This window comes from Peromyscus leucopus, chromosome 5, assembly GCF_004664715.2.
Source record: "Peromyscus leucopus breed LL Stock chromosome 5, UCI_PerLeu_2.1, whole genome shotgun sequence".
Classification (NCBI taxonomy): Eukaryota; Metazoa; Chordata; class Mammalia; order Rodentia; family Cricetidae; genus Peromyscus; species Peromyscus leucopus.
In genome coordinates this window covers 121,844,912-121,868,763 of record NC_051067.1, presented here as the reverse complement: position 1 = coordinate 121,868,763, position 23,852 = coordinate 121,844,912, and the positions used below count along the sequence as shown (strand labels likewise).

The 23,852-nt window shown below is 46.7% G+C and overlaps 1 protein-coding gene across 1 annotated transcript in view; it reads right to left on the bottom strand.

Moving 5' to 3' along the window:
- Window positions 1-10,806: 10,806 nt before the first annotated feature.
- Window positions 10,807-23,852, bottom strand: part of Cdh13 (cadherin 13) — a 1,005,873-nt gene continuing 992,827 nt past the window's right edge. Inside the window, exons 13-14 of the mRNA XM_028875721.2 lie at window positions 22,116-22,334; window positions 10,807-12,345 (exon numbers count right to left, since the gene is read on the bottom strand). Of these exons, the coding sequence (XP_028731554.1) occupies window positions 12,338-12,345; window positions 22,116-22,334 (227 nt within the window). The 3' untranslated portion in view covers window positions 10,807-12,337. The remainder of the gene's footprint in view (window positions 12,346-22,115; window positions 22,335-23,852) is intronic.

Below are 23,852 nucleotides of genomic sequence, written 5' to 3'. Positions count from 1 at the left end.
CTGAGTCCAGCAAATTAGTGAAGGTACTCGCTGGAATATGAGGTCCTGCTGTCCCACCTTACCTTGGGGCTGTTATAGGGAGCTTAGCCGCTTAGGGAAGGTACTAGACAGGACAGGAGGCGTGGCTGTTCCCCTCTGCACCACAATCACCAGCAGGAGTTCTCCATGTTCCTGGGTCACAGTGAATAGTACAGACCCATGGATGGTCACAGACCAGGAGACAGTTAACTAAAGGAGAGAAACAGAGGACTCCAAAGTCCCACCAGATCTAGGCTGATCTAGCTTCAAAAGGGACCAAGTCTGTAACCTTCCATCAGTGTGTACTTACTGTGTGTTTTTCTACAGTCTGTCCCCTTAAAGGAAGCAGTATCTAGACTTTCCAGAATTCTGCTTTCTTCTGATTTTAGACCTCAGTTTCCAGCCCCACAGATGGCCCTGGGGTGGGTCTCAACAACGGGCCAAGAAATCCCTTGACAATAGGTCTATATGATCTAGCAACTTACACGTCTGAGGACTGTATTTTGGAGTGGGGGTGGAGGTCACTCAGTTTGAGTTTAGCTGGGGGAAGTAAGTCCCATTAGCGTTGGTAACTAAAATGGCTCAGGCTTGACCAGGGAGATGTGTTGCTCAATTTCTTCCCCAGCTGCCATATGACCACATCTTTATCAGTCCCCTCATGTTCTTACTCAACTCACATAGAGAACTTCCTTCCCATGTTAAGCATGCAAAACTATTATGTGTGTATACATGCATATGTGTATGTGTACATGTGGATGTATGTGTGACAAGGTGTGTGCATGCATGCACATGCTCCAGAGAGGTGGGAGCTACCAGTAATTTTAGGTTAAGGAACCCCTCCCTTTTTTTTTTATTTCTTTGGTGTTTCAAGACAGGGTTTCACTGTGTATCCCTGGCTGTCCTGGAACTCACTCTGTAGACCAGGCTGGCCTCAAATTCACAGACCCTTAAATATTACATTTGTAACTGCTCCATTTCAAAATGAAGTCACATTCTGTGCTGGTGAGGGTTAGGATTTTAATGAATCCCCCTTGCTTGGGGATACAATCCCCCCCTCAATAACTAGTAAGGGACCCTCACTTTAGTTTATACTGTGCTCTTTCTTGTTTAGAGTCCTCACAAACCTCTGGCATCAGTTAGTCAGTGGCCAAGGGCAACTGCATCCTCTGGCTACTGAGTTCAGCCCCAATTGTTCAGTGTAGAAGTCTGCACTGGGGTTTCTAGTGAGGTCTAGCCTATGACCATGAGCAAGCCCAAAGCATCTATGAACTAGTATCCAGACTGGAAGGTTTATTTTATTTTAATTATGTGTGTGCATGTGTGTGTGCACATATGTGCTCACACACTCTCAGGAAAACAGGTGATCTCAGAATCCAGAAGAGGGTGTTGGATCCCCTGGAGCTGGAGTTATAGGCAGCTGTGAGCAGCCCAATACGAGTGCTGGGAATCAGAGCCTGGTCCTCTGTGAGAGCAGCAGGTGCTCTTAACTGACGAGCCATCTCTGTAGCCCTTGCTTTCTCCTTTCTTTCTTTCTTCCTTTTTCTGGTAGGAAACTTGTGGTTGTTGGGTTTTGTTTTTCTGTTTTTCCCTTGATTGGATTTTTCTTCATCTAAACAGCAAATGTGACACTCTGAGTGATGGCTTAATTTTCTTTCTTACTCTTACAGGGAAAGACAGATGTGCTTTCTGGTGTGTTAAACAGCTGCTTTTCACAAAACCCTCTCTACACTCAGGGCTGATGCTCTCAGCGTAGGGGCTGACACGGAGTCCAGATGAATTTTGTTCTGTTAATGAAGCTGCTGCGTATGTATGCAAGGTGCTGGGAATTAAGGTTTGGATCAATCTCGTCTTTAACCTTTCTGTTCATGCCGAAGTCAGATTACCTCATTGTAGCATTTTTAAAGCTTTTCCTAGATTAATTTTAAGTTGTAATTCCCTTCCCCATGTTCAGAACAACTTGGTATTACAAGAGCTTGCTATGACACTTTTATGTTGGCTTTTGGTTCGTTCTGGGCCCTTCTTGACATTCCTACCTTGGATCTAAACAAAAGACAAAAGAGGACCCTACTGTGCAAAACCATATATATACATACACACATACATATATATATACATACACACATATATGTATATATATATATATAATATTTTTTGCCTTCAGCAATGGAGATTGAACCTAGAGCTCTGAATATGACAGGTAAGTGCTGTATCACTGAGTTATATTCCCAGTCCCTTTTAAAAAATTATATTTGTTTAAGTTGTTATTTTATTTTACGTGTACGAGTATTTGTATGCATGTATATCCATGGCACCTTGTGCATGCCTGTGGAGTCCAGTAGATGGTGTCAGATCCTCAACTGTACCTGTTTGTCTTCCTGTAGGTGCCCAAGGAGGCCAGAGGTGCTGGATCTCTGGAGAGCTGGAGTTACAGGTGGTTGCGAGTCATCTGATTTGGGAACTAAACTCAGGTCTTCTGCAAGAGCGCTATGCTCTCTTAACTGCTGAGCTGTCTTGCTAGCCCTCTGATGTATCTCTGAGAGAGTTCCAGAGAGGTTTAATAAGAAGGAAGACCACTCCAGCCTTGGGCAACCCCATCTCATGGACTGGGGTACTGGACTAAATAGAAAGGAGAAAGAGAACTGAGCACTAGTGTTCACCTCTTTCTGCTTCCTGACTGGATGCCATGTGACACCTGCCTCATGTTCCTGCCACCATGCCTTCCCCACCATGTTGGACTATACCCTCAAATTGGGAGCCCAAAGAAACCCTCTCTCTCCTAGGTTTCTTTGGTTGGGTAGTTTGTCATAGCAATGAGAAAGGCAACTGATGCATAGGACATGAGGGCTCATCTTCCTAGTACCCAGGGTGGCTCCTGGCCTTTCACTGGTCATTTCAAACCTTCCCAGGCTCCCCAGTCTGCTATTTCATCCCTCTTACTCCCCGAGGATGACCTTATGTTCTAAGGGGAAAATCACCTGTGGAAGATAAAGGCTCCCAATCACACCCCTGCCCCCATCCTCTTTGCCATCACGGGCTCCTCAGTAGGGATGCAGGGCTGTGCACAGTTTGGGTGGAGACTTTCAACCTGTGTTTGCCATGCACTCTGGAAACTGACTTCTTCTGTCCCTCCTTTCTGTGGACCTTTCATCTCAGCAGACAAGAGTGGTGGACAGAGAGAAAAATCCAAGCTACGTGAGCTTCCCTTATCTTAGCATGGGGAGGCTGCTACAGGAGGATCTCAAGTTAAAGCCAGTGGGCTATAGTGTGAACATGTCACCAGCCAGCCAACCAGCCAGCCAACCAGCCAGCCAGCCAGCCAGCCAGATAACCAGCCAGCTGCCTACCAACTCACCCATTCATCCACCCACCCACCCACCCACCCACCCAACCAACCAACAAGCCAACCAACCAACCAACCAACTAAACAGCCAACCCCCCCAACAAGACAGCCAGTCAACCAAACAACCAAACAACCAACCAACCTGCCATCAACTTCACCCACCCACCTAACTAGAGAAACACTCAACAAGCCAAATACCCACCCATACACCCAACTAACCAGCCAGCCAAACAACCAACCAAAGAGCCAAACACCCACCCACCCACCAACCAGCCAGCCAAACAATCAGCCAATCAGCCAAATGACCAGCCAACCAGACAAGCAACCAGCCAAAAACCTACCCACCCACCTACTCACCCACCCAGCTAGCCAACCAGCCAACTGAACTAAGAGAAAAACCCAGAACAAAATAAAACAAAACAGCAACAAAACAACAGCAAACTCAGATGCCCCTCCTGTCTCAGTTTCTTCAGTGCTGAGATCATGGCATGCATCTCCCCACTGGCTTTATTTCTTGGTACACTATTAAAGGCAGTTGTTCCATTTTCCTGCTTTTTTGGTTTGTTAGTATTTTGCTTTCCATTGTATTTATTTTGATCCCCCCCACACAAGTGATACTGGTTTTTCTTTTGTGGTATTTTTCTTTTAAAATGAATATAAGGAAAATTATAAGTTTAATTTTGCTTTATTACATTTATTTATTTATTTATTTATTTGTGTGTGTGTGTGTGTGTGTGTGTGTGTGTGTGTGTGTATGCATGTGTATGCACAAGTCACAGTTTGAGTGTAGAGGTCAGAGGACAACTTGGGGGAGTTTGTTCTACTTGGTGGGTTTTGGCAATTGAACCCAGATGGTCAGTGGCAAGCACCTTTACCCCATGCCTTAAAGTGACAGTTTGAATGGAGTTGGAACTGATACTCCAGCTGGATGTTCAGTTGTGCAGAGTGAGGTGATGAGAGGTGTGCAGAGTGTGGCTGAATCTTAAAGATCTATAGGCATTAATATTGCGAAAACGGTGCTTTAAGAGATGACAGGGAGCCCAAGGGGATGGGTGCACACCCTTTGAAATAGCGATGCAATCTGCAGAGGGACAGCGCAAGCAGTTGCTGGATCCAGAACATCTGCTTGCTTCCTCTTGGGGACAAGCTCAGAGAAACATTGTGGAAATCCTGAAGGTACCAGATGTTTGATCTTCAGGGAATGATCCTGCCCCTGGAGGCTGTCCTGCTGATAGAGAAGAGGCCAGGGCAGGAGACATCCCCCACCCCCCAGCCCCCCACCACACAGGCCTCACTGCAGAGCAGAGGCAGGCTGGTTAGAGAGCAAACTGTCCAGCTGTGGCAGATTTAATTTCGAAAGCATCACCCTAGGACCCGTTCTCTTGGTTGGGAGGTCCCTATCAAGGCCCAGACTTGCTGGACTTTGTAGTGTGCCCTGTGCACTGGGTGTCTTGACTGGGGCCTGGGGGCAGCAGGAGGTCACAGCTTTGCGGCTGTTTGCAAAAGAACAGAAAATTGCTTTTCTGAGGAAGGATGGCAAGATCAGCAGTGTTCCGACTGGCTCAAATTGCTTTGCTTTTGGTTTGAAGTGTTAGTTTATGCTTCTTACATTCATTTGAGGCAATTCTCCAAATTAACATCTCGGTGACTGGCCGCCAGGAAGTCAGCTTCCTTCTTATTTACCCAAACCAGCAGTTTCCTGGAGACGGGCTGTCCGGGAGGCAGGGAACAGTTCCTGCAGTCCCTGACTTGCAAGTTTGGGTTCCTTTAGTGCAGTTCCCTCTGTCACTGTCATTTCGGGGCTGATGGCTTTTGCATGCCCCGTGGAGACGCTAACTCATTTCTGGAGGTGCCTTCGAGTGCAGCAGAAAAAGATCCAGGGTGGAATTGGATACCACACTTAACAGGTGTAAGACCCAGTTAGAGAGGCCCTTGTGGTGGTGCATACCAATGGGATTTGCTGGAGAAGTCGGAGGCAGGAGGATCACGAGTTTGGGGCTAGCCTGAGCTACACATTAGAGGGAGATGGGGTGGAGAAAGAGACAGGTGGGGGACATTTGGGGGATGGGGTGGAAGCTTCTGGAATGTGTGAAGGTGATCCTAATGAGGGTGCCTAGTAATGGGGGATATGGAGGCTCAACTGACCATCTCTTGTAGCCAGGATATGCTTCCAGTAGAGGGACTCGGTTGCTTTCAATTGAGTTGTTGGCCAAAGGGGTCCCATGGAAATCTCCAAACAGCCCAGGCTGTTGCTAAGACAAAGGGTTGCTCTCTGCAAACTGACAGCAGGGCCCCGTTGCTGAGGACACCACCCACACACCTCACTGAAGACAGAGAAGTCCAGCTGGTGCCTACATGGAGCCTTCACCCCAACATTCCAGTCTCTTTGGTGTGGGAAGGTACTCCGCAGGCTACCAAAAGAGAAACGTAGACACCAACACAGCCACAAAACCTTTGACCTACAAATCTGTCCTTCTTGCAAAACACACTAGGCAATGGTGGCACAGAACTGGTAGGAGTAGTCAACCAATGTCTGATTTGACTTAAGGCCCACTTCATGAGAAGGAACCCAGACCTGAAACTGCTTAGATAACTAAGAACCAGAGACTAGGTAGTCCAGAGACCAAACACTACTGATCTTAAAAAAAACAAACAAACACTACTGGTCTAAAAAAAATTAATAAAATGACTGCTAATGATATTCTGCTATACTCATAGATCATTGCCTTATCCAGTCATCACCAGAGAGGCTTCCTCTGGCAGCAGATGGGAAGAGATGCGGAGTCCCACAGCAAGACATTACATGGAGAGAGAATCTAAATTGGAGGTCTCCATTACATCCCTCCCCTTGAGCTCAGGGAATCCCACAGAAGAGGAGGCAGAAAGATTATAAGAGCCAGAGGGGATGGAGGACAAGGCCCTCTGCATCAACTAAGTGAGGTGCAGATGAGCTCACAGAGACTAAGGCAGCAAGCACAGGGCCCACACGGGTCTGCATCAGGTCCTGTGTATATATTATAGCTGTTAGCTAAGTGTTTTTTGGGCCTCCTCACTGTGAGAACGAATGGGTCTCTGATTCTTGTGCCTGCTCTTAGGATTATTCTCCTCCTGTTGGGTTTGCCGTGTCCAACTTTGATATGATAGTTTTTGTTTCATCTTATATTGTAATTTTTCATTTTGGTTGTTATCTCTTAGAAACCTGTTCTTTTCTAGTGAGAGACAGGAAGAGAGTGGATCTGAAGGGAAGGGGAGGTAGGGAGGGACTTGGAGGAGTAGAGGGAGGGGAAATTGTAATCAGGATATAGTGTATGAGAAAATATCCTTTTTTTCAATAGAAGAGGAAAAGAAGACCCAGTTAGAGATGGTTTGTGAGTCTCAATGGCTTCATCTGTGTAAGGGAGATGATACTATTTTTAATGTCCCATGAATTGTGTAGGCTACAAAGAGAATTACATATTATATATGTTTCATATGTAATGAGAAGTGTAATCCATATATACAGACAAAGATATGCAGTGTTGGAGGTGGGGAGAGGGCTCATCCGTTAAGAGCACTGGTTGCTCTTCCAGAGGACCAGGGTTCGATTACCAGGACACACATGGCAGCTCACAACTGTTTAGAACTTCAGTTTCGGGAAATTAGTTGCCCTCTTCTGGCCTTTGGGAATACCAGGCATTCACACAGTGCACAGATATACATGCAGGCAAAACACCCATACACATAAAATAAAAAATAAATCTTTAAAAAAAGTGCAATATTTGGCCCACAGAGGCACTTATAAAATATTACCCTATTCTCCCCGCTCCTCTTTCTCTGCTAAGAATGTCTGATCCAATTGCATTAGAACTCAGGAAGAAGGTAGCCTCAAGGTGTGACCCACTTCCTCTGGTGACCTGCTTGCTACAGACTCTACAACTTTCCCAAACAGCACTACCAGCTAGGGGCCAAGTGCTAAAGCATGTGAGCCTGTGTGGGACACTTTACATTCAAATTATAACACTATCTATCAGTAGGGGGAGGATGAGATCAGATCTCATGTAGCCCAGTTGGCTATGAATTTGTCCTATAGGTAAGGATGACCTTGAACTCTTGGTCCTCATGGCCCTGTCTCCCAGGGCCTTAGATTGCATGTGTGCCTCACCATGGGTGGCTATTGATTGTATTTGCTTTTACTGAACAGAGCTAGAGTTATAGATTTTGGTAAATAGTGGGCCACTTCATTACCAAGATGAAATAGAGGGAGCCAAGTTAATACAGGCTTTGGGTGAACATCGATGAAAGCGTTTCCCCACGAGGTTATGAGACTTGTTTGTGCTACTGTCTGAGGAGGAGAGAAAATGGCTGCAACCATCTCTGAAAGGCACATCCAGATCTCTCCACAATGATGATGTTGATGGTGGCTTAGGAGTCTACAGAAAGGGAAGTCTTTCTTCTTTGGTGTGAGTGATCTGTTTATGCATACGTAAGGCAAGTGTACCTAGAGAGATCTCTTGGTTACATTTACAAAACCAGAAACTGCTCAGAGATCCTGTAGATGTGGCCTAATTTGACTTGGGATTGTAGCCAGGCATAGGCCACGCCCTGGGGAACCTCGCACTACCTTCTCCCTCAGCATCCTCTTCTCTCTCCTGGTTTGGGAGTGAGTGGGCATCCGGGAGGACACGGGGTTGACTTTTGGATAATCAGTATATGAATTAATCTGGCCGAGGTTGGAAACACGGCTCAGTGACTGAGTGCTTGCTGCCCTTGCACAGGACCTGAGTTCAGATCCTATCAAATGTGCTGGGTGGCTCACAGCTGCCTGTAACTCTAGCTTCGGGGGTTCTGCCACCCTCTTCTGACCTCTGCAAGCACTTGCATATACACGGATAGAACATACACACAAACAACAACAACAATAACAACTAAATCTTAAAAAAAAATCTGGTAGAAGCCCTTACATATGTCTTAATGAGCCATGGCTTATTCCAGAAAGAGTTGGGGATACTTAAGAAATGGCAATGTTGTGTATGGGAGAAATTTCTAAGTTCCAATATGAATTTAGCACAGCGTTGACACTTCTTAGCATCACAGGGACTTAACAGCAGAAGGTTCTATCAGGAAGGGGTGCTGAACAGAAGAAGGTAACTCTTCTGCAAGCCACTGCCACTTCAGCGTAAGTTGGTCGTATTAGTAACTGCTATTCAGTGATGAAAGTATCCCACAGAGACAACCTGAGGACGGGTTTATCTCTGCTCATGGTCCCTGGGGCATCTGTCTCCATGAGGAGAATCTGGTAGAGCCTGGTAGTTCATGGCACAGCAGGTAGTAAAGACAGGACAAGAAGCATCTAGGCACAAGATCCTGGTAAGTACTTGCCCTCAGGGGCCTACTTTCTCCATTTAGACACTTTCTGATGCTTCTGGATAATGCCACCACCCCACAAGACAAGACAAAACAAACAACAAACAAACAAAAAAGCAAATGACTGGGAACCAAGCATTCAACACATGAGTATGCAGGGACATTTTATACCCAAACCATAATACTGGTGTCGATGGATAGGCACTCTGGCAGGGATTCCGATCACAGTCTTCTGGCCTGCAATAGGCCTTTGGTCTGCTGATGCTGCTAAGTCCAGAGCTGTGATACCGTGCTGCAGTAGGGAAACGTGAATGGTCCTAGCAGCCACTTACCTGAGCTGTGTCTTCTCTCAGCTTCTGTTCTCTCGATTTGCGAGCTGCCTCATGTTGAAACAGAAAGTACAGACTCGATGAGCAGGCAGGAGCTGCAGCTCTGTTGGGAGAGGGCTTGCCTAGCATGCATAAAGCCTTGGCTTCCGTCCCCAGCACCTTGTAAACTGGGCATGATGGCACACACTTGAATTCCAGCATTTGAGAGGTGGAGGCGGCAGAAGGAGAAGTTCAAGGTCATCCTTGGCTACATAGGGAGTGTGAGGCCAGCTGGGCTATGTGAGACCCCCCCTCTCTCTCTCAAAAAAAAAAAGTAGAAAGGACCTTCACAATGATCTGCTTGTATCTTCAGAATGAGACATGATGTATTTATTTTGTTTAAAAACTGACCTATCTCCATGCATCTGACTCTTAGAAATGATAGTTTGAGAGTCTTCCCAGAGCCATCAAATTCCTCCTCTGTTCTGAGAGTCAAAGTCTTATTTGGTATCAACCATGAAAATCAGATAGCCTTCCTCCTTTTGTTTGAGACAGGGTCTCTCCTTTGCCTCACAAAGTAGGCTAGAGCGGCTGGCCGGCATGCTTCCAGGGCTCCATTTGTCTGTCTCCCATCTCACCTTTGCTGAGATTACAGATGTATACCACCATGCTTGTTTTTTTATAAGGGTTCTGGGAATCTGAACTCAAAACCTTATCTTTTTGAGGCAAGCGCTTTATCAGTTGAGCCATTCCACTAACCCCTGGACTTGACTTCTCTTGTTCTGTGTTCTTAGCTAAGTTACAGTCTATACGAAGAGTAAGGGAGGCGTTTTGCTCCTGTTTCCTTCAGCAGGTGCATCACTGAGCTGTGCACTGGCTCTAGAGATGCCTTGGGTTCACACTGAAGGAGGAGTTTCCTGGCTGTTGCTTAGTATGTGGCTCAGGCTACCTTCAAGGACCTGAAGATGCTCTTTGGTTCATTCAAGGGTGACTGTTCCCCCTTTCCCTGCCTTGCAGGAGGAGAGCAGAGCAATGGGGTTCACCAGGTAGGCTTAGAAGAGAACCATCTTGTAAAGTGTGAATGTGCAGGCTCCGATTTCTCCCCTGTCATGTACCAGGCCATGCGCCCACAGAGAACCTTTAGGCCAAGTTCAAGATGTGGCATCTTTTATTTAAAAGATCTCCATGTCTGGGAACTATGGAGATATGAACGACTATGCTTCTTGTGTTCATCCAATTGAGGGTAGAGGCTGGGCCTGGAAGTCTCCAGTCAACTTCACAGTTTACTGTCATATGATTAAGCCATATCCTTATGCTAGACATGGCATGCCTGTTACACAACTTGTGTGTTGGAGTTTTTGGCTTTCGTGTGTGTGTGTGTGTGTGTGTGTGTGTGTGTGTGTGTGTGTGTGTGTGTTGTGTATACACGTAGAGTAGAGAGCAATCAGGTGTTCTCTGTCACTCCCCACATGTTCCTTTGAGTCAGGGTTTCCCCCTGAACGTGGGCTGTCTTGGCTAGGCTGGAACACAGCAAGTCCTAGTGATCTTCCTGTCTCTGTCCACCTCCCCCGCCGACAGCTGGGTTTTTCTGTGGGGATGCTTGGTTTGGGGTGGGTACTGGGATCTGGGCACTAGTCCTCATGTTGAGGAACAAACACTCTTAACCACTGAGCCCTCTCTCTAGCTGCCCCCTTCCAGCTTTCTAGACCCATTCATCTAACAGATAGAGAGGGGATCCCGAGTGGTCCAAAACGTGAACCCAGCATCAGACGCACTAGACACAATGTAGAAATCAGATCAGAGCTACTGGCCAGCAGTTTTAACCACTGATACCCATTTATTTTAATGAAAAAAAAAAATCTCTGCATTCTATATGGTCCAAAAAGATTGACTATGGAAACAAAGAGCAGTATGTGGACCTCTACTCGCTTAATCTCACTACAACAAAGACAACATATGACTCTATTGCCCGCAGAAGGTGAACTCAAAAGCACAGGGCCAACATAGATTGCATAAGAAAGCATGTGTGCGCAAGTGTGTGTGTGGGGTTAAAACCTTTTGTAAGCAACAGCGTTAAAATATACTAAGACCCTTATCTTACCCTAGCTCATTCTGAGCTCTAAAGCCACAGGCTGGCGCTAGCTTCCCTTGATAGAAAAAAAATTTGGTGTGAGCTTCGATGGTTCATTTACAGTTTGTCAAAGAGAAGATATTCTCAGTGGGAGCATTAACATTCTTAACCTGACATGCTCACAGGACAAAACTCAATTCCTTTCCAGACATAATGAACAACTTTTTATTCTCAGCTTTGCGAACAACGGTAGTCACACGGAAGGGTACTTTAAAAACTACCTGGGTTTACTCTATTTTATGCCTGTATATATGAAACAAACGGCGTGGATATGCGTAATGCGTGTGTACATGTGTGGGTAATATATGTGCATACAAGATGGTGCCTGTTGGTCTCTTCATAGGTACACCACGATGACATTTGCACTTGTACATATACCAGGGAGGGAGAGGGTCTTCCTCATGATCTTTGTTATCCTAAGGACTGGAGGACTGTGGGTCTGGGGTGGTACAGTTACAGACTCTTGCCCGTGGGAGAGTAGTTCAGCCCTTAGCTTCTGATTCCTCACTCCCCACCTGGGAGTCAGGACCATGGCATTTGGTGGGAAGTGGTGGCAAGTCCTACTAAGGAGAGAAGACTTCTTTCCCTTGCCCTTCCCCCATCCCCAAGCCCTGGACCTGCCTGGCTGGTGGGTCAGCATTCAGGGTTTAGACTGAGCAGGCCCCTGGCGGGGCAGCTTTGCCGCACAGGTGAGGGACGGACGGCTCAGTGGACTGACCTTGGCTGGAGAGCTCAGCTGTTGGAGCTTCCACCTCCTCTGTCTAAGCATCTCAAAAGCAGGGGGCTCCTGCAGTCTTCTACATAAATACTGGGTATATACACTGACAGATACCCATCCACGTACAGATACAAACCCACCGCACAGCTGCATGGATGGAGTACGGTCTAGCAACGTGTGGACGCATTAGAAAAAGTAGTCATTGTTCCTGCTCCCTAAGGTCCAGTGACACACATGATCTTTAAACATTCAGGGCAAATCCAGAGGGTTCCATTAATCAAAGCAAGAAGGAAGATGCTATCAAATGGTGAGGTACAGATGAAATGAAATCGCAAAGAAAAAGGAGGATGTGGAACAATTGAGGCCTGGTTGTGAAGTTTCAGAGCTGTAAACGGCAATCTTCAGATTTGGATAGACTTTTTTTTTTCTTTTTCCTGTTGCTATGGCAACTTGGGAGTCAAGCTTCAGTCGTGGTGTTCTCACAGACCTGAGTGGAGAAGGTACAGAATTAGGTTGGGAATATCACAACTCACTTCAAAACACTCAACTAAACCAGACCAGTGATCGACAGCTCCAACACGCACCACACTCCCCTGAACATTATCTTCTTCTTCAGCGTGGCATTTGAAGACAGGATTATCTTACTGGCTACATCTGAAGAAGTTGGACTTGCAGCTATGATTACAGACCAGCGGTACAGGACTTCTTGGTAGGTGAGGCCCAGCACACCCCCGGTAAACATAAAGGCTGGCTTCTTAAAGTGCTGATGGCTCCAGGCACCAAAGCTCGTCCCTGAGACTGACAGCAGCTGGTGGCACTGCTACAATTGAGCCTTGTGCTCCGATCATTAGCATGGATGTGCTGGGCTAGGAACACACTGAACAGAGCCCAGAGACCAAGCCATGATTATCCCATGTAGAGGCATTCCTCTCTCTCTATCATCTATCAATTATCTATCCAACTATCTTTAGTCAATCAGACATCTACCTATGATTAATCAATCAATCAAGCAGATAGATCTATTATTAATCAGACATCTATCTACCTACACATCATCTATCTATCTATCTATCTATCTATCTATCTATCTATCTATCAATCTATCTATCTATTCATCAATCATCTATCTGACCATATATATTATAGAATATATTCTATTATATATAAAATACATAATAATAATATATATAATATATATTCTGCCACAGAACAAAGACCTGTTGTTATCTCTTGAAACACCAGATTCATTTCCTATTGCTGACAAAACAAGTAGCCACAGTCTCATGAACCTCAAACCACACACATGTACTTCTGGACAGTTCTGGAAGTCACAGATCTGAAATGGATCTAATACCAATGTGTAGGCAGGGCTGCATTCCTTCCCAGGGCTTTAGAAAAAGAGTCTCCTCCTCACCAGCTTCCAATCTTAGAGGCAGATGTGTTCTGTGACTCCTTAAAGTTCAGAGCCAGGAATGTAGCATCTTGTCTCTCTGTCTGTCTCCCTGTTGCCATCATCACACGGATGCTCCTTGGCCCCCTTGTAAGGACTGTGTGGTCACCTCAGGCTGGCCCTACTAATCCAGGGTATCTCCCCATCTCAAGATGCACAACTTTATTATGTCTGCAAAGTGTCTTTTTATCAAGTAAGTGATGTGTTCACTGGCTTCAGGGATCAGGATGAGGACATCATTGTAGGTTTCTACTCAGCTATCCACATGTGTGAAGCTCTATAGTCCAAAGGAGATGAGCTATCCTGTGGGCTGTGAGGACATGTCACACAAGTGGTACCCATGAATGCTGTGTTTGAGAGGACAGCATCCCCAATCCTGCTCATGGTTCCTACATCATGCCACCTGTGGGGGCTCTCTCTACTCATCTCAGCTTTGTGACTATGGAGGAGCTTTGTCCCCAGGATGCCCAGATCCAGTTCCTTCTGCTAGTTCTCTGCCTGTGAGCACGTCTGTGTCCATGGGACTCCAGTAAGAGCTGTGCTGATACCAGCTCAGATCAAGGGTTTCACCAAGCCCAGGAGACTACTTCCTATTCAGAGAAAGTTGACAAAGCCCTCTCCTTCTCGGGCTTTTGTTACAGAGAGTCTAGTGCCATGGAGGAGAAAAGGAACCTGCTTGCAGGCTGTTACTAATTTGGGTTTGGTCAACTCTGTCAGAGATGCTCTGGGCCCACCTCCCACCACTGAAGACAGGACCCTTTGCTCAGCACTTCCCACTGAGGTGGTCTTCCCTCCTTACAATGGTCAAGGCTTCTGGCAGATGGATATAAATCATAAACTATTTTGAAGAGGTGTAATAAGGTTATTCTTTACATTTGTTGTTGTTTTGAGGCAAAGTATCATGTAGTCCAGGCTATGTGACAAGGTGACCTTTATTCCCTCAGTCTTCTGAGTGTTGGGGTCACAGATGTGCGCCACCATGTCCAGCACAGATTGTATAAACAGCCTTTTTAGTGTGTGTATGTGTGTGCACATTTATGTATATGTGTACATGTGTGTGTATGTTTGCATATGTGTGTGTGGAGGCCCGAGGTCAAAGACAGGTATTGTCTTCAGTCGCTCCTCACCTCATTTTTTGATCCAGGGTCTGAACTGAATCTTACTGGTTTGGTTAGACTGGCTGACCAGAAAGCCCCAGGGGTCCTCTTGTCCCCACATGCCAGCACTGGGAAAAAGACATGTACACCATGGGGAGGTGTTGGGGATTTGAACTTGGGTCCTCAGGCTTGTTCAGTAAGCACTTATGAGCTCAGCCATTTCCCTAGCCACGGTCCCTTTTAGGTTTTTCAGTGATGCAAAGCCACACATCCTGCCAGGTTCTGCCTGCTTCTGACATCTCATGCCTGCTAAAGGCCAGCATCCAGGCTTCTCAGCCCTGGCACTCATGCCATCTGGGGCGGGGAATCTCTTTGTGGTAGGTGTCGTCCATCTCATGCTCTGGAGGACATTTAGCTCTGTTCCTGGCCTCTCTCCACTAGATGCCACTAGCGGCATCCTCTTCGTCATGATAATGAAAAATATTTCTAGACATTACCAGCTGTTCCTTAGGGGACAACTTGGCTAAAATAAAAAAAAATGGGGGCTGAATAAAATCCATTAAATTAGTCTGTAGCTCTTTGTTTTTAAATGAGAGTCTCCAATCCCTGTTTTAAGTCAATTTAGATGATCATGTAAATGATCCACCTCCTAGGGCTGCTGAGACGATTCCATGAGGTAATCTATATAATTTATGTAAAGTATTTTGCTTATATGCATCTGGCACAAAGAAATCCCTCAAGGGTCAGCTATCATTGTCCCTAAAGTCTCATGGCTTTAAAGGACCACAGTGTCTGCAAAGCCTGCCTGGGGTCATCTCCCGGCAGAGGACAGCCTTTCTGTGTGGCTTCTGTAATTTAGGATTCTGCCTGTGTCCACAACACATGTCACATGAGAAGGGAACAAGGTGTAAATGCACTCTAGGAAATTCTAGAAAAAGGCGAAGCTATCATTAGAGAAAGCAGTTTAGGCAAGACCTGGTTTCAGGGAGGGATCAATAGCAAACAGGGAGCCCCATTATGGTGTGGCTGTGCAGCTGGGCTTTTTTTTTTCCTTTCTTTTCTTTTCTTTTTTTTTGTATGTGCCTATAACACCTTAATAGAGGTTAAATAAAAAAAAAATAACAACTGTCTTTAGCTCATCTTAAAACGTTCTAAAAAATTGTTCTTTTTTTAAGGAAAATATTTGATGTGTGTGTATGTATATGTGTGTGTGTATGTCTGTGTGTATGTGTGTGGTGTGTATGTATGTGTATATGTGTGTATGTGTGTGTACATGTATGTGTGTGTGTATGTGTGTGTACATGTATGTGTGTGTGTTTGTGTGTGTGGTGTGTATGTATGTGTATATGTGTGTATGTGTGTGTACATGTATGTATGTGTGTTTGTGTGTGTGTGTGTTTGTGTATTCACTGATGCCATAAGGGAGTATTGGATCCCTTAGAGCTGGAGTTCCAGGAGGTTGTGAGTTGCCTGATGTGGGAGCTGGGAACCCAGCTCCATTTTCTGATAGAACACTCTCCACTACTGAGCCATCTCTCCAGCCTTTGTTAGTCTCATCCTTGTATATAGGAGTGTGTGTGTGGAGACAGAAAATAGCCTCAGGTGTCACTCCTCAGGTGTCAGGTGTCAGGTGTCACTCCTCAGGTGTCAGGTGTCAGATGTCACTCCTCAGGTGTCACTCCTCAGGTGTCAGGTGTCAGGTGTCACTCCTCAGGTGTCAGGTGTCAGATGTCACTCCTCAGGTGTCACTCCTCAGGTGTCAGGTGTCAGGTGTCAGTCCTCAGGTGTCAGGTGTCACTCCTCAGATGTCAGGTGTCAGGTGTCACTCCTCAGGTGTCAGATGTCACTCCTCAGATATCACTCCTCAGGTGTCAGATGTCAGGTGTCACTCCTCAGGTGTCAGGTGTCAGGTGTCACTCCTCAGATGTCAGGTGTCAGGTGTCACTCCTCAGGTGTCAGATGTCACTCCTCAGATATCACTCCTCAGGTGTCAGGTGTCAGGTGTCACTCCTCAGGTGTCAGGTGTCACTCCTCAGATGTCAGATGTCAGGTGTCACTCCTCAGGTGTCAGGTGTCACTCCTCAGATGTCAGATGTCAGGTGTCACTCCTCAGGTGTCAGGTGTCACTCCTCAGGTGTCAGGTGTCAGGTGTCAGGTGTCACTCCTCAGGTGTCAGGTGTCACTCCTCAGGTGTCAGGTGTCACTCCTCAGGTGTCAGGTGTCACTCCTCAGGTGTCAGGTGTCACTCCTCAGATGTCAGGTGTCAGGTGTCACTCCTCAGGTGTCAGGTGTCACTCCGCAGATGTCAGATGTCAGGTGTCACTCCTCAGGTGTCAGGTGTCACTCCGCAGATGTCAGATGTCAGGTGTCACTCCTCAGGTGTCAGGTGTCACTCCTCAGGTGTCAGGTGTCACTGCAGATGTCAGATGTCAGGTGTCACTCCTCAGGTGTCAGGTGTCAGGTGTCACTCCTCAGGTGTCAGGTGTCACTCCGCAGATGTCAGATGTCAGGTGTCACTCCTCAGGTGTCAGGTGTCACTCCGCAGATGTCAGATGTCAGGTGTCACTCTCAGGTGTCAGGTGTCACTCCTCAGATGTCAGATGCAGGTGTCACTCTCAGGTGTCAGGTGTCAGTGTCACTCCTCAGGTGTCAGGTGTCACTCCACAGATGTCACTCCTCAGGTGCTGTCACTCTTGACAGGTGTCAGCTCAGATGTCAGGTGTCAGGTGTTCTCACAGGTGTCACTCAGATGTCAGTGTCAGTGGTGTCATGTCAGGTGTCAGGTGTCACTCCGCAGATCTCAGGAGTGTCAGTCACTCCTCTTCAGGGTCATCAGGTGTCAGTGTGTACTTCATGTTCTGGTGTCAGATGGTAAGATTCCTCCAGTTTTCTGAGCAAGTCCTTCCTTTAGATCTCTTTGCAGAGATTTGTCCAAGTCAAACCACAGCTGTGCTTAACAATAACAACAGCAGCAGCAGCAGGACACCAGCAGTTGCTTCAGAGGGAGGGCAGGAGGGCACTCATGGAAGATTCTCGCAGCCCTTCTATGCCATCAGCACGAAACTCAGATGGCAAAATTGACAGTAGCGATGATTTCATTTACATTTAAAAATCACTCTCCATGCTACTAGTTTTATTTCCCTTTAAAAAAAGAGGTCAGAGAAGGGTGCGCAGAGCCTTCCAGTCAACCCTCGGTCATTGGAGAAAGCCATCTATACTACAGTAAGTGCAAACGTCTGGCATCTCCTTCGGTAAAGAGGCAGCCCTGTGGCCAATGCTGGCTTCCCAGCTGACTCTCCTGGGGGCCTCTCTGAGCATTGGTTTTCTCATCTGTAGAGTGGGATAAAATCATCAGGCCAGTGAAGAGCACAGGGAAAAAAAGCTTCGAACACCAGAGCTCCGATGCCAGGTCATATGGCCCTGAATATTGTTTGGAGGGAGGAGGACTCAGTTTTGCTTCCCATGCTATCTGGTATCAACCTCTTCTACAACTGCTGAAGTTTTATGGATGATGCTCAAAGGCAGGCATTGGCAAGCTCTTCCTGTAAAGGGTCAAGTAGTAAATGTTTTCAGCTTTGTAGGCCATGCAGTCACTGTGAAAATATTCACCTTTGCCATTATAATAGCAGGCAACCACAGACAGCATGTGAATAAGTGGATGGCATTGTGTACTAATAAAACTTTATTAAGATACACACAGGTGGTGGGCCAGATTTGGCTCCTATGACGTAGTTTGAATTCAGGCTTAAATTTTTAAAATTACACTGTGTGTGTGTGTGTGTGTGTGTGTGTGTGTGTGTGTGTGTATCCATGCTGTTGGGAAATACTCCTACCGGCAAGTCCTGCCAAATTTAGTGTCTTGAACGCTTGTTATTTGGTTTCTGTTCTTGGTGAATTTTTTTTGTAGGTTTGTTTTTGTTTTTCAAGACAGGGTTTCTCTGTGTAGCCCTAGTTGTCCTGGAACTTGCTCTGTGAACCAAGCTGGCCTTGAACTCACAGAGACCTACCTGCCTCTGCCTCCCAAGTGTTGGGATTAAAAGCATGTCCCACCACCTCCTGGCTTTTTTTCTCCTGTCTTGATGATGTTTAATTGAACTTCCTGTTTTATCCATGGTTTAATTCTATAAACTTCTTAAATATCTTTTTAGGAAGGTCATTGGCATAAAAACCTTCCTTTTAGCTGGGTGGTGGTGGTGGTGGCAGCGGCGGTGGTGGCACACACCTTTAATCCCAGCACTCAGGAGGCAGAGCCAGGTGGATCTCTGTGAGTTCGAGGCCAGCCTGGTCTACTGAGGGAGTTCCAAGACAGGCTCCAAAGCTACACAGAGAAACCCTGTCTCGAAAAAACAAAAAAACCAAAACCAAAACAAACCAAACCACCACCAACAACAACCCTTCCTTGTGGCTGTGTCATGGTGGCTCACCACACACCCACCTGGACTTGAACTTTCATAGTGTCATCAGCACAAATACCTTCACTTATGTATTCTGAAATTCACTCTCCTCCTCCTTATTACTGAAGCATCAACCCAGGGAGACAGCACATGCCCATAATGTGGATGGAACAAAGGGTTGTTGGGAAGCCCAGGAGCCTCTATGATAAGATGGTCCACTCACTATGGTGCCTCTGACTCCCACTGTGCATTTATTATCTGCCACTCCATGAGTCTTTGATGGGAATAGATTTCTGAGCCAAAGCTCTAGTGCTAGAGTTTCGAATGGAGCAGAGTCGGGGTATGGGTAGAGACACATTAAAAATTCCCTTGATGTTCTGCATGCAGCTGGTGTGAGATCCACTCCCATCTCTGCAGCTGATACTACACAAGGCTGACCTGCAGGCTAATGGTATCCATTAGCAGATCAGCCGCCTGTACAAAGGCATCAGGGGTGTCTGCTCATGAAGGAGATTTTCTACCTCCCCAGAATCAAGACTAAGATTCTGTTGGCAAAACAAGGGACTATCAGGTGTGTTGCCTCACTGTTCATTCACGGTAGCAGATCTGCTCCCCAATGTCCTTACGTTCTAGTGTTCCATCTCATACAAAGCCTGATGAATTCTTACAATCATTTCTAACTTCTCCTTCTCCAGGTCCACCCTAAGCCTTCATCCTCTACTGATTGACAGAGCAGATTTAGGAGAGCATCCATCGTTCCCTCAAACTCATATGGGCACGGAGCTGGGAAGACAGTGAGGTCGTTATGGCAGCAAGTGAAGACAGAAGGACCTGAGCTCGGGTCGAGGGGCAGGAATGAAGCTGGAGGACTTAGAAGGAGCCTTGAGGATTGTGGGATGGTGGGGGTGATGATGGCACAGTCATCAGATGTGGGTGGGAGGAGGGGCGATGGCACATTCTGTGTGGAAGATGCCAAGTAGAGACAGCAGTGATACACTGTCAGGATTTCCTCCCTTAGCTCTACCCACAGAACTCTGGTCCCACACAGAGAGGGCTTCACACACTGCCAGTGTCAGATGTTGAAATGTGAGCCTCCTATTGACTTATACACCCTGCCACCAAGATGTAATATGCTCTGTTTCTTCTATCAATTTTTTTTATTCCACGATTATACCAATAATTTCTCAAAATTTAAATGCAAGGGCCCCAGAGCCTTTTGGGCAGCAGAAGCTGATGTGAACGACTGCCAAGGTCAAAACTGAACTAACAATCCATACATAGGAGAGCCTGGCAACACATGCTCACTTCATTCTCTCATTTCTGTTACTTAGCCTAGGGATTCCTCTGCTCAAAGTGATGTGTCCTTGTATCATAATTATTACCAGTTACTGAAAGGAAGCATGAGTTATAAATACTATTTTCTTCCTTCCTTCCTGTTTTTCTTTTGGAAACAGGGCCTCTCTATGTAGTTCTGGCTGGTCTGGAACTTACTATGTAGAGTAGGATGGCCTTAAACTCACAGAGATCCACCTGCCTCTACCTTCTCAGTGCTAGGATTAAAAGCTAGACACCATCATTAAATCCATTAAATGCTGGGAGCCAGACTGGTCCAAGGCTTTTTCAGAGGCCTTGATGAAAGACAAAGGGAACACCAGTTCTGTGTCCTCGCTCATAGGTAGACTTGGTAAGGCCCAGTCTAGGGTCAGGGCAGGGGCCAGGGCTTGGTCTGGGTCTGGGGCCTCAAAGGAATTAAGGTTTCCATTCCCAGGAACTCAACTTTCTCCACTCAAGGGATATGGTTATCAGTCCTAAGGCTGTTGAGGTGTCTGAGGTATCTGTGTTCTCTTTGTCAACATTGTCTGACTTAGCTCTTGCTGACCTTGACTTTCTCCTCCTACAAATAGTATATAAGATGCTGTACTTGATAAACTTGCTTGACATAGCAATCTCCTGGTCCTAGCTTTGTCTTCTTTATTTCTCATTCTTCAACACCTTACCATCCAGGTCCTTTATTCCCATGGGTTTGGGTCAAGTGAAGGATTAAACACTCTCATGCTTTTCCTTTAGCCCAGCTCCCATCTATGTCCACTGGCAATTTTTATTTATGTTATGTACATTGGTGTTTTGCCTGCATGAGGGTGTCAGATCCCCTGAAGCTAGAGTTACATATAGTTGTGAGCTGCCATTTGGGTGCTGGGAATTGAACCTGGGTCCTCTAGGAAGAACAGCCAGTTCTCTTAATCACTGAGCCATCTCTCCAGCCCCACCTCTGGCAACTTTTAGAAGTGTGCTGTGTGAGTTACCTTTCTCTTCACTAGGACCAAATACCTCCCAGAAAGAACTAGAGAAGGAAGGAGGAGCTTATTTTGGTTCACAGGACATAGTCCATCAGGAAAGGTATAACCCAGGCCTCAGCCTGAAGCAACAGAGCCACGAGGCACTGTCACAAGGGGTCAAACAGGAAGCAGAGAGCTCTTGCTGGAGCAGAGACAGGATATAACCCCCAAGGTCACCTCCACCCCCACCAGCAACCCATTCCTTTCAGATAGATCCTACCTCCTAAAGGTTCCACTCCAAGTGGTCAACCACGAGAGCCTGTGCAGGACATCCCACATCCTCAATCACACAAGCCTGTGCAGGACATTTCACATCCTCAGCCACACAAGCCTGTGCAGGACATTTCACATCCTCAACCACACAAGCTTGTGCAGGACATTTCACATCCTCAGCCACACAAGCCTGTGCAGGACATTTCACATCCTTAACCACACAAGCCTGTGCAGGACATTTCACATCCTCAGCCATACAAGCCTGTGCAGGACATTTTACATCCTCAGCCACACAAGCCTGTGCAGGACATTTCACATCCTTAACCACACAAGCCTGTGCAGGACATTTCACATCCTCAGCCACACAAGCCTGTGCAGGACATTTCACATCCTTAACCACACAAGCCTGTGCAGGACATTTCACGTCCAAAGCAGAACAGGATAGCTATGGCCTGTGGAAGAGCAGTTGTCCAGTCTTCGTGCATTTTCATTGGTTCCAGGCAAATGACATCTATGGGAGGTTTTGCTTGTTGGCTGGTTTGTCAAATAGCAGAACCTCTTTCAGCATCTCCTTTGGCTGGCTGGGGGCCATTCAGATGCCTTTAAGCATTGGTTGGAACACTTTTACATGTCAGAGTTTCAACCACATGGACATCAAAACTAAAGATTTGGGGACATACTTCCTTGGGAATCATATGGAAGAGACAGGTGGTGTGTGGTGAAGTTCACGGGCACACAATAAGCATGATGGAGTCAAGAGGACTTACCTGATAAGCTGAGGAGAGAGAAGAGCAGCAGCAAGCTGAGGCTGAGGTGCAGGGTCCCCGCCGCATTGCAGTCTACTTTGGAGTTCTTGCAAGAACACACCTGCACCCTGAGGTCTGTGATGTTCGTCATTGGTGGCTTCCCTGAATCTGTCACCATGATGGGCAGATTGTAGTTGGCTTTGTTCAGATTCTGAAGAAGGCTCACAAGGGCATGGGTGTCTGGAAGATAGGAAGTCTGTGTGAGAGAGGAGAAGCCCTCTGCTGGAGGCAGAGTGAGGTTCTGGGGCCTTGGAGTGCACAGAAGTCTCTGTGTGCAAATAACTTACAGTTATAGGTGTGTTTGAATGAAATCGATTAAACCTTGAGTAAAACACACTCAGTTCCTCAGTGGCAGTAGCCACATTTCACACACAATCAATGGCAACAGGCTGCATGGGATGAATGATTCAGAGACACTTTCTGTGGTTTGGTGCTGTAACAACAGACTCCAGATTTTCTTTTTTTTTTTTTTTTTTTGGTTTTTCGAGACAGGGTTTCTCTGTGTAGCTTTGTGCCTTTCCTGGAGCTCACTTGGTAGCCCAGGCTGGCCTCGAACTCACAGAGATCCGCCTGGCTCTGCCTCCCGAGTGCTGGGATTAAAGGCGTGTGCCACCAACGCCCGGCTCTTTTTTTTTTTTTTTTTTTCTCGAGACAGGGTTTCTCCGTGTAGCTTTGCGCCTTTCCTGGAACTCGCTTTGGAAACCAGGCTGGCCTCGAACTCACAGAGATCCGCCTGCCTCTGCCTCCCGAGTGCTGGGATTAAAGGTGTGCGCCACCACCGCCCGGCTAAAGGCATTTTTTTTTTTTTTTTTTTTTTGGTTTTTCGAGACAGGGTTTCTCTGTATAGATTTGCGCCTTTTACTGGAACTCACTTGGTAGCCCAGGCTGGTCTCGAACTCACAGAGATCCGCCTGCCTCTGCCTCCCGAGTGCTGGGATTAAAGGCGTGTGCCACCACCGCCCGGCTTAGATTTTCTTAAATAGAAATTTTTGTGCTCAATTGTCCAATACAGTTTCACCCCCCACCACTGCCCCATTCTATCACTGGTGCAAAAGTGGACTCTGAAGGTATTTACAGCAGGATAAGTTCATTACTGAAGACAAGCAAGCTCAGGTCCCGCTGGGGAGGGAAGTGGGTGGGACAACCAGGAAGAAAGAGTGCTTGATAATTAGTAAGGCTGGTTGGTGATCAATGTTGGGTCACATTTTCAATTCTACCCACCCGTGTGGAAAGGTGGGGAGAATGAGAGATTGCTTGTGACAGTCATCTTGAGAGAGGGGTGCATGGCAATAGTGTCAAAGCTAAGGATGAAAGCCAAGGTTGGCAAGGCGGAGTCAAGCAGGGGGAGGTCTGCAACAAGCAATGGAGCGCTGGGGGCTTGACAAACTTCCCAAGACACCATGCTCCTCTTTTCCTTAGCCCCTAACGAGAGGAGGTGGGCCAGCGGCCTTCTTGCAAAGTGCTACTGAATGTCAGTGGCTCCCATCTCAATGAGACAATGGAACCAGGAGAGGCCTGGGAAGCAGGAAGCCCTGACTTGCCACGGCTGAGACCGGGCTTTGGGCCTATGCTCAGCACTAGTCAGTTGCAAAGAAAGAATGTATGGGAGTTGACTGTTATGACTCATGCCTGTAATCCCCAGAGAGGCTGAGGCAGGAGGATTGTCACAAGTTCAAGGCTAACTTGGGCTACATGGCA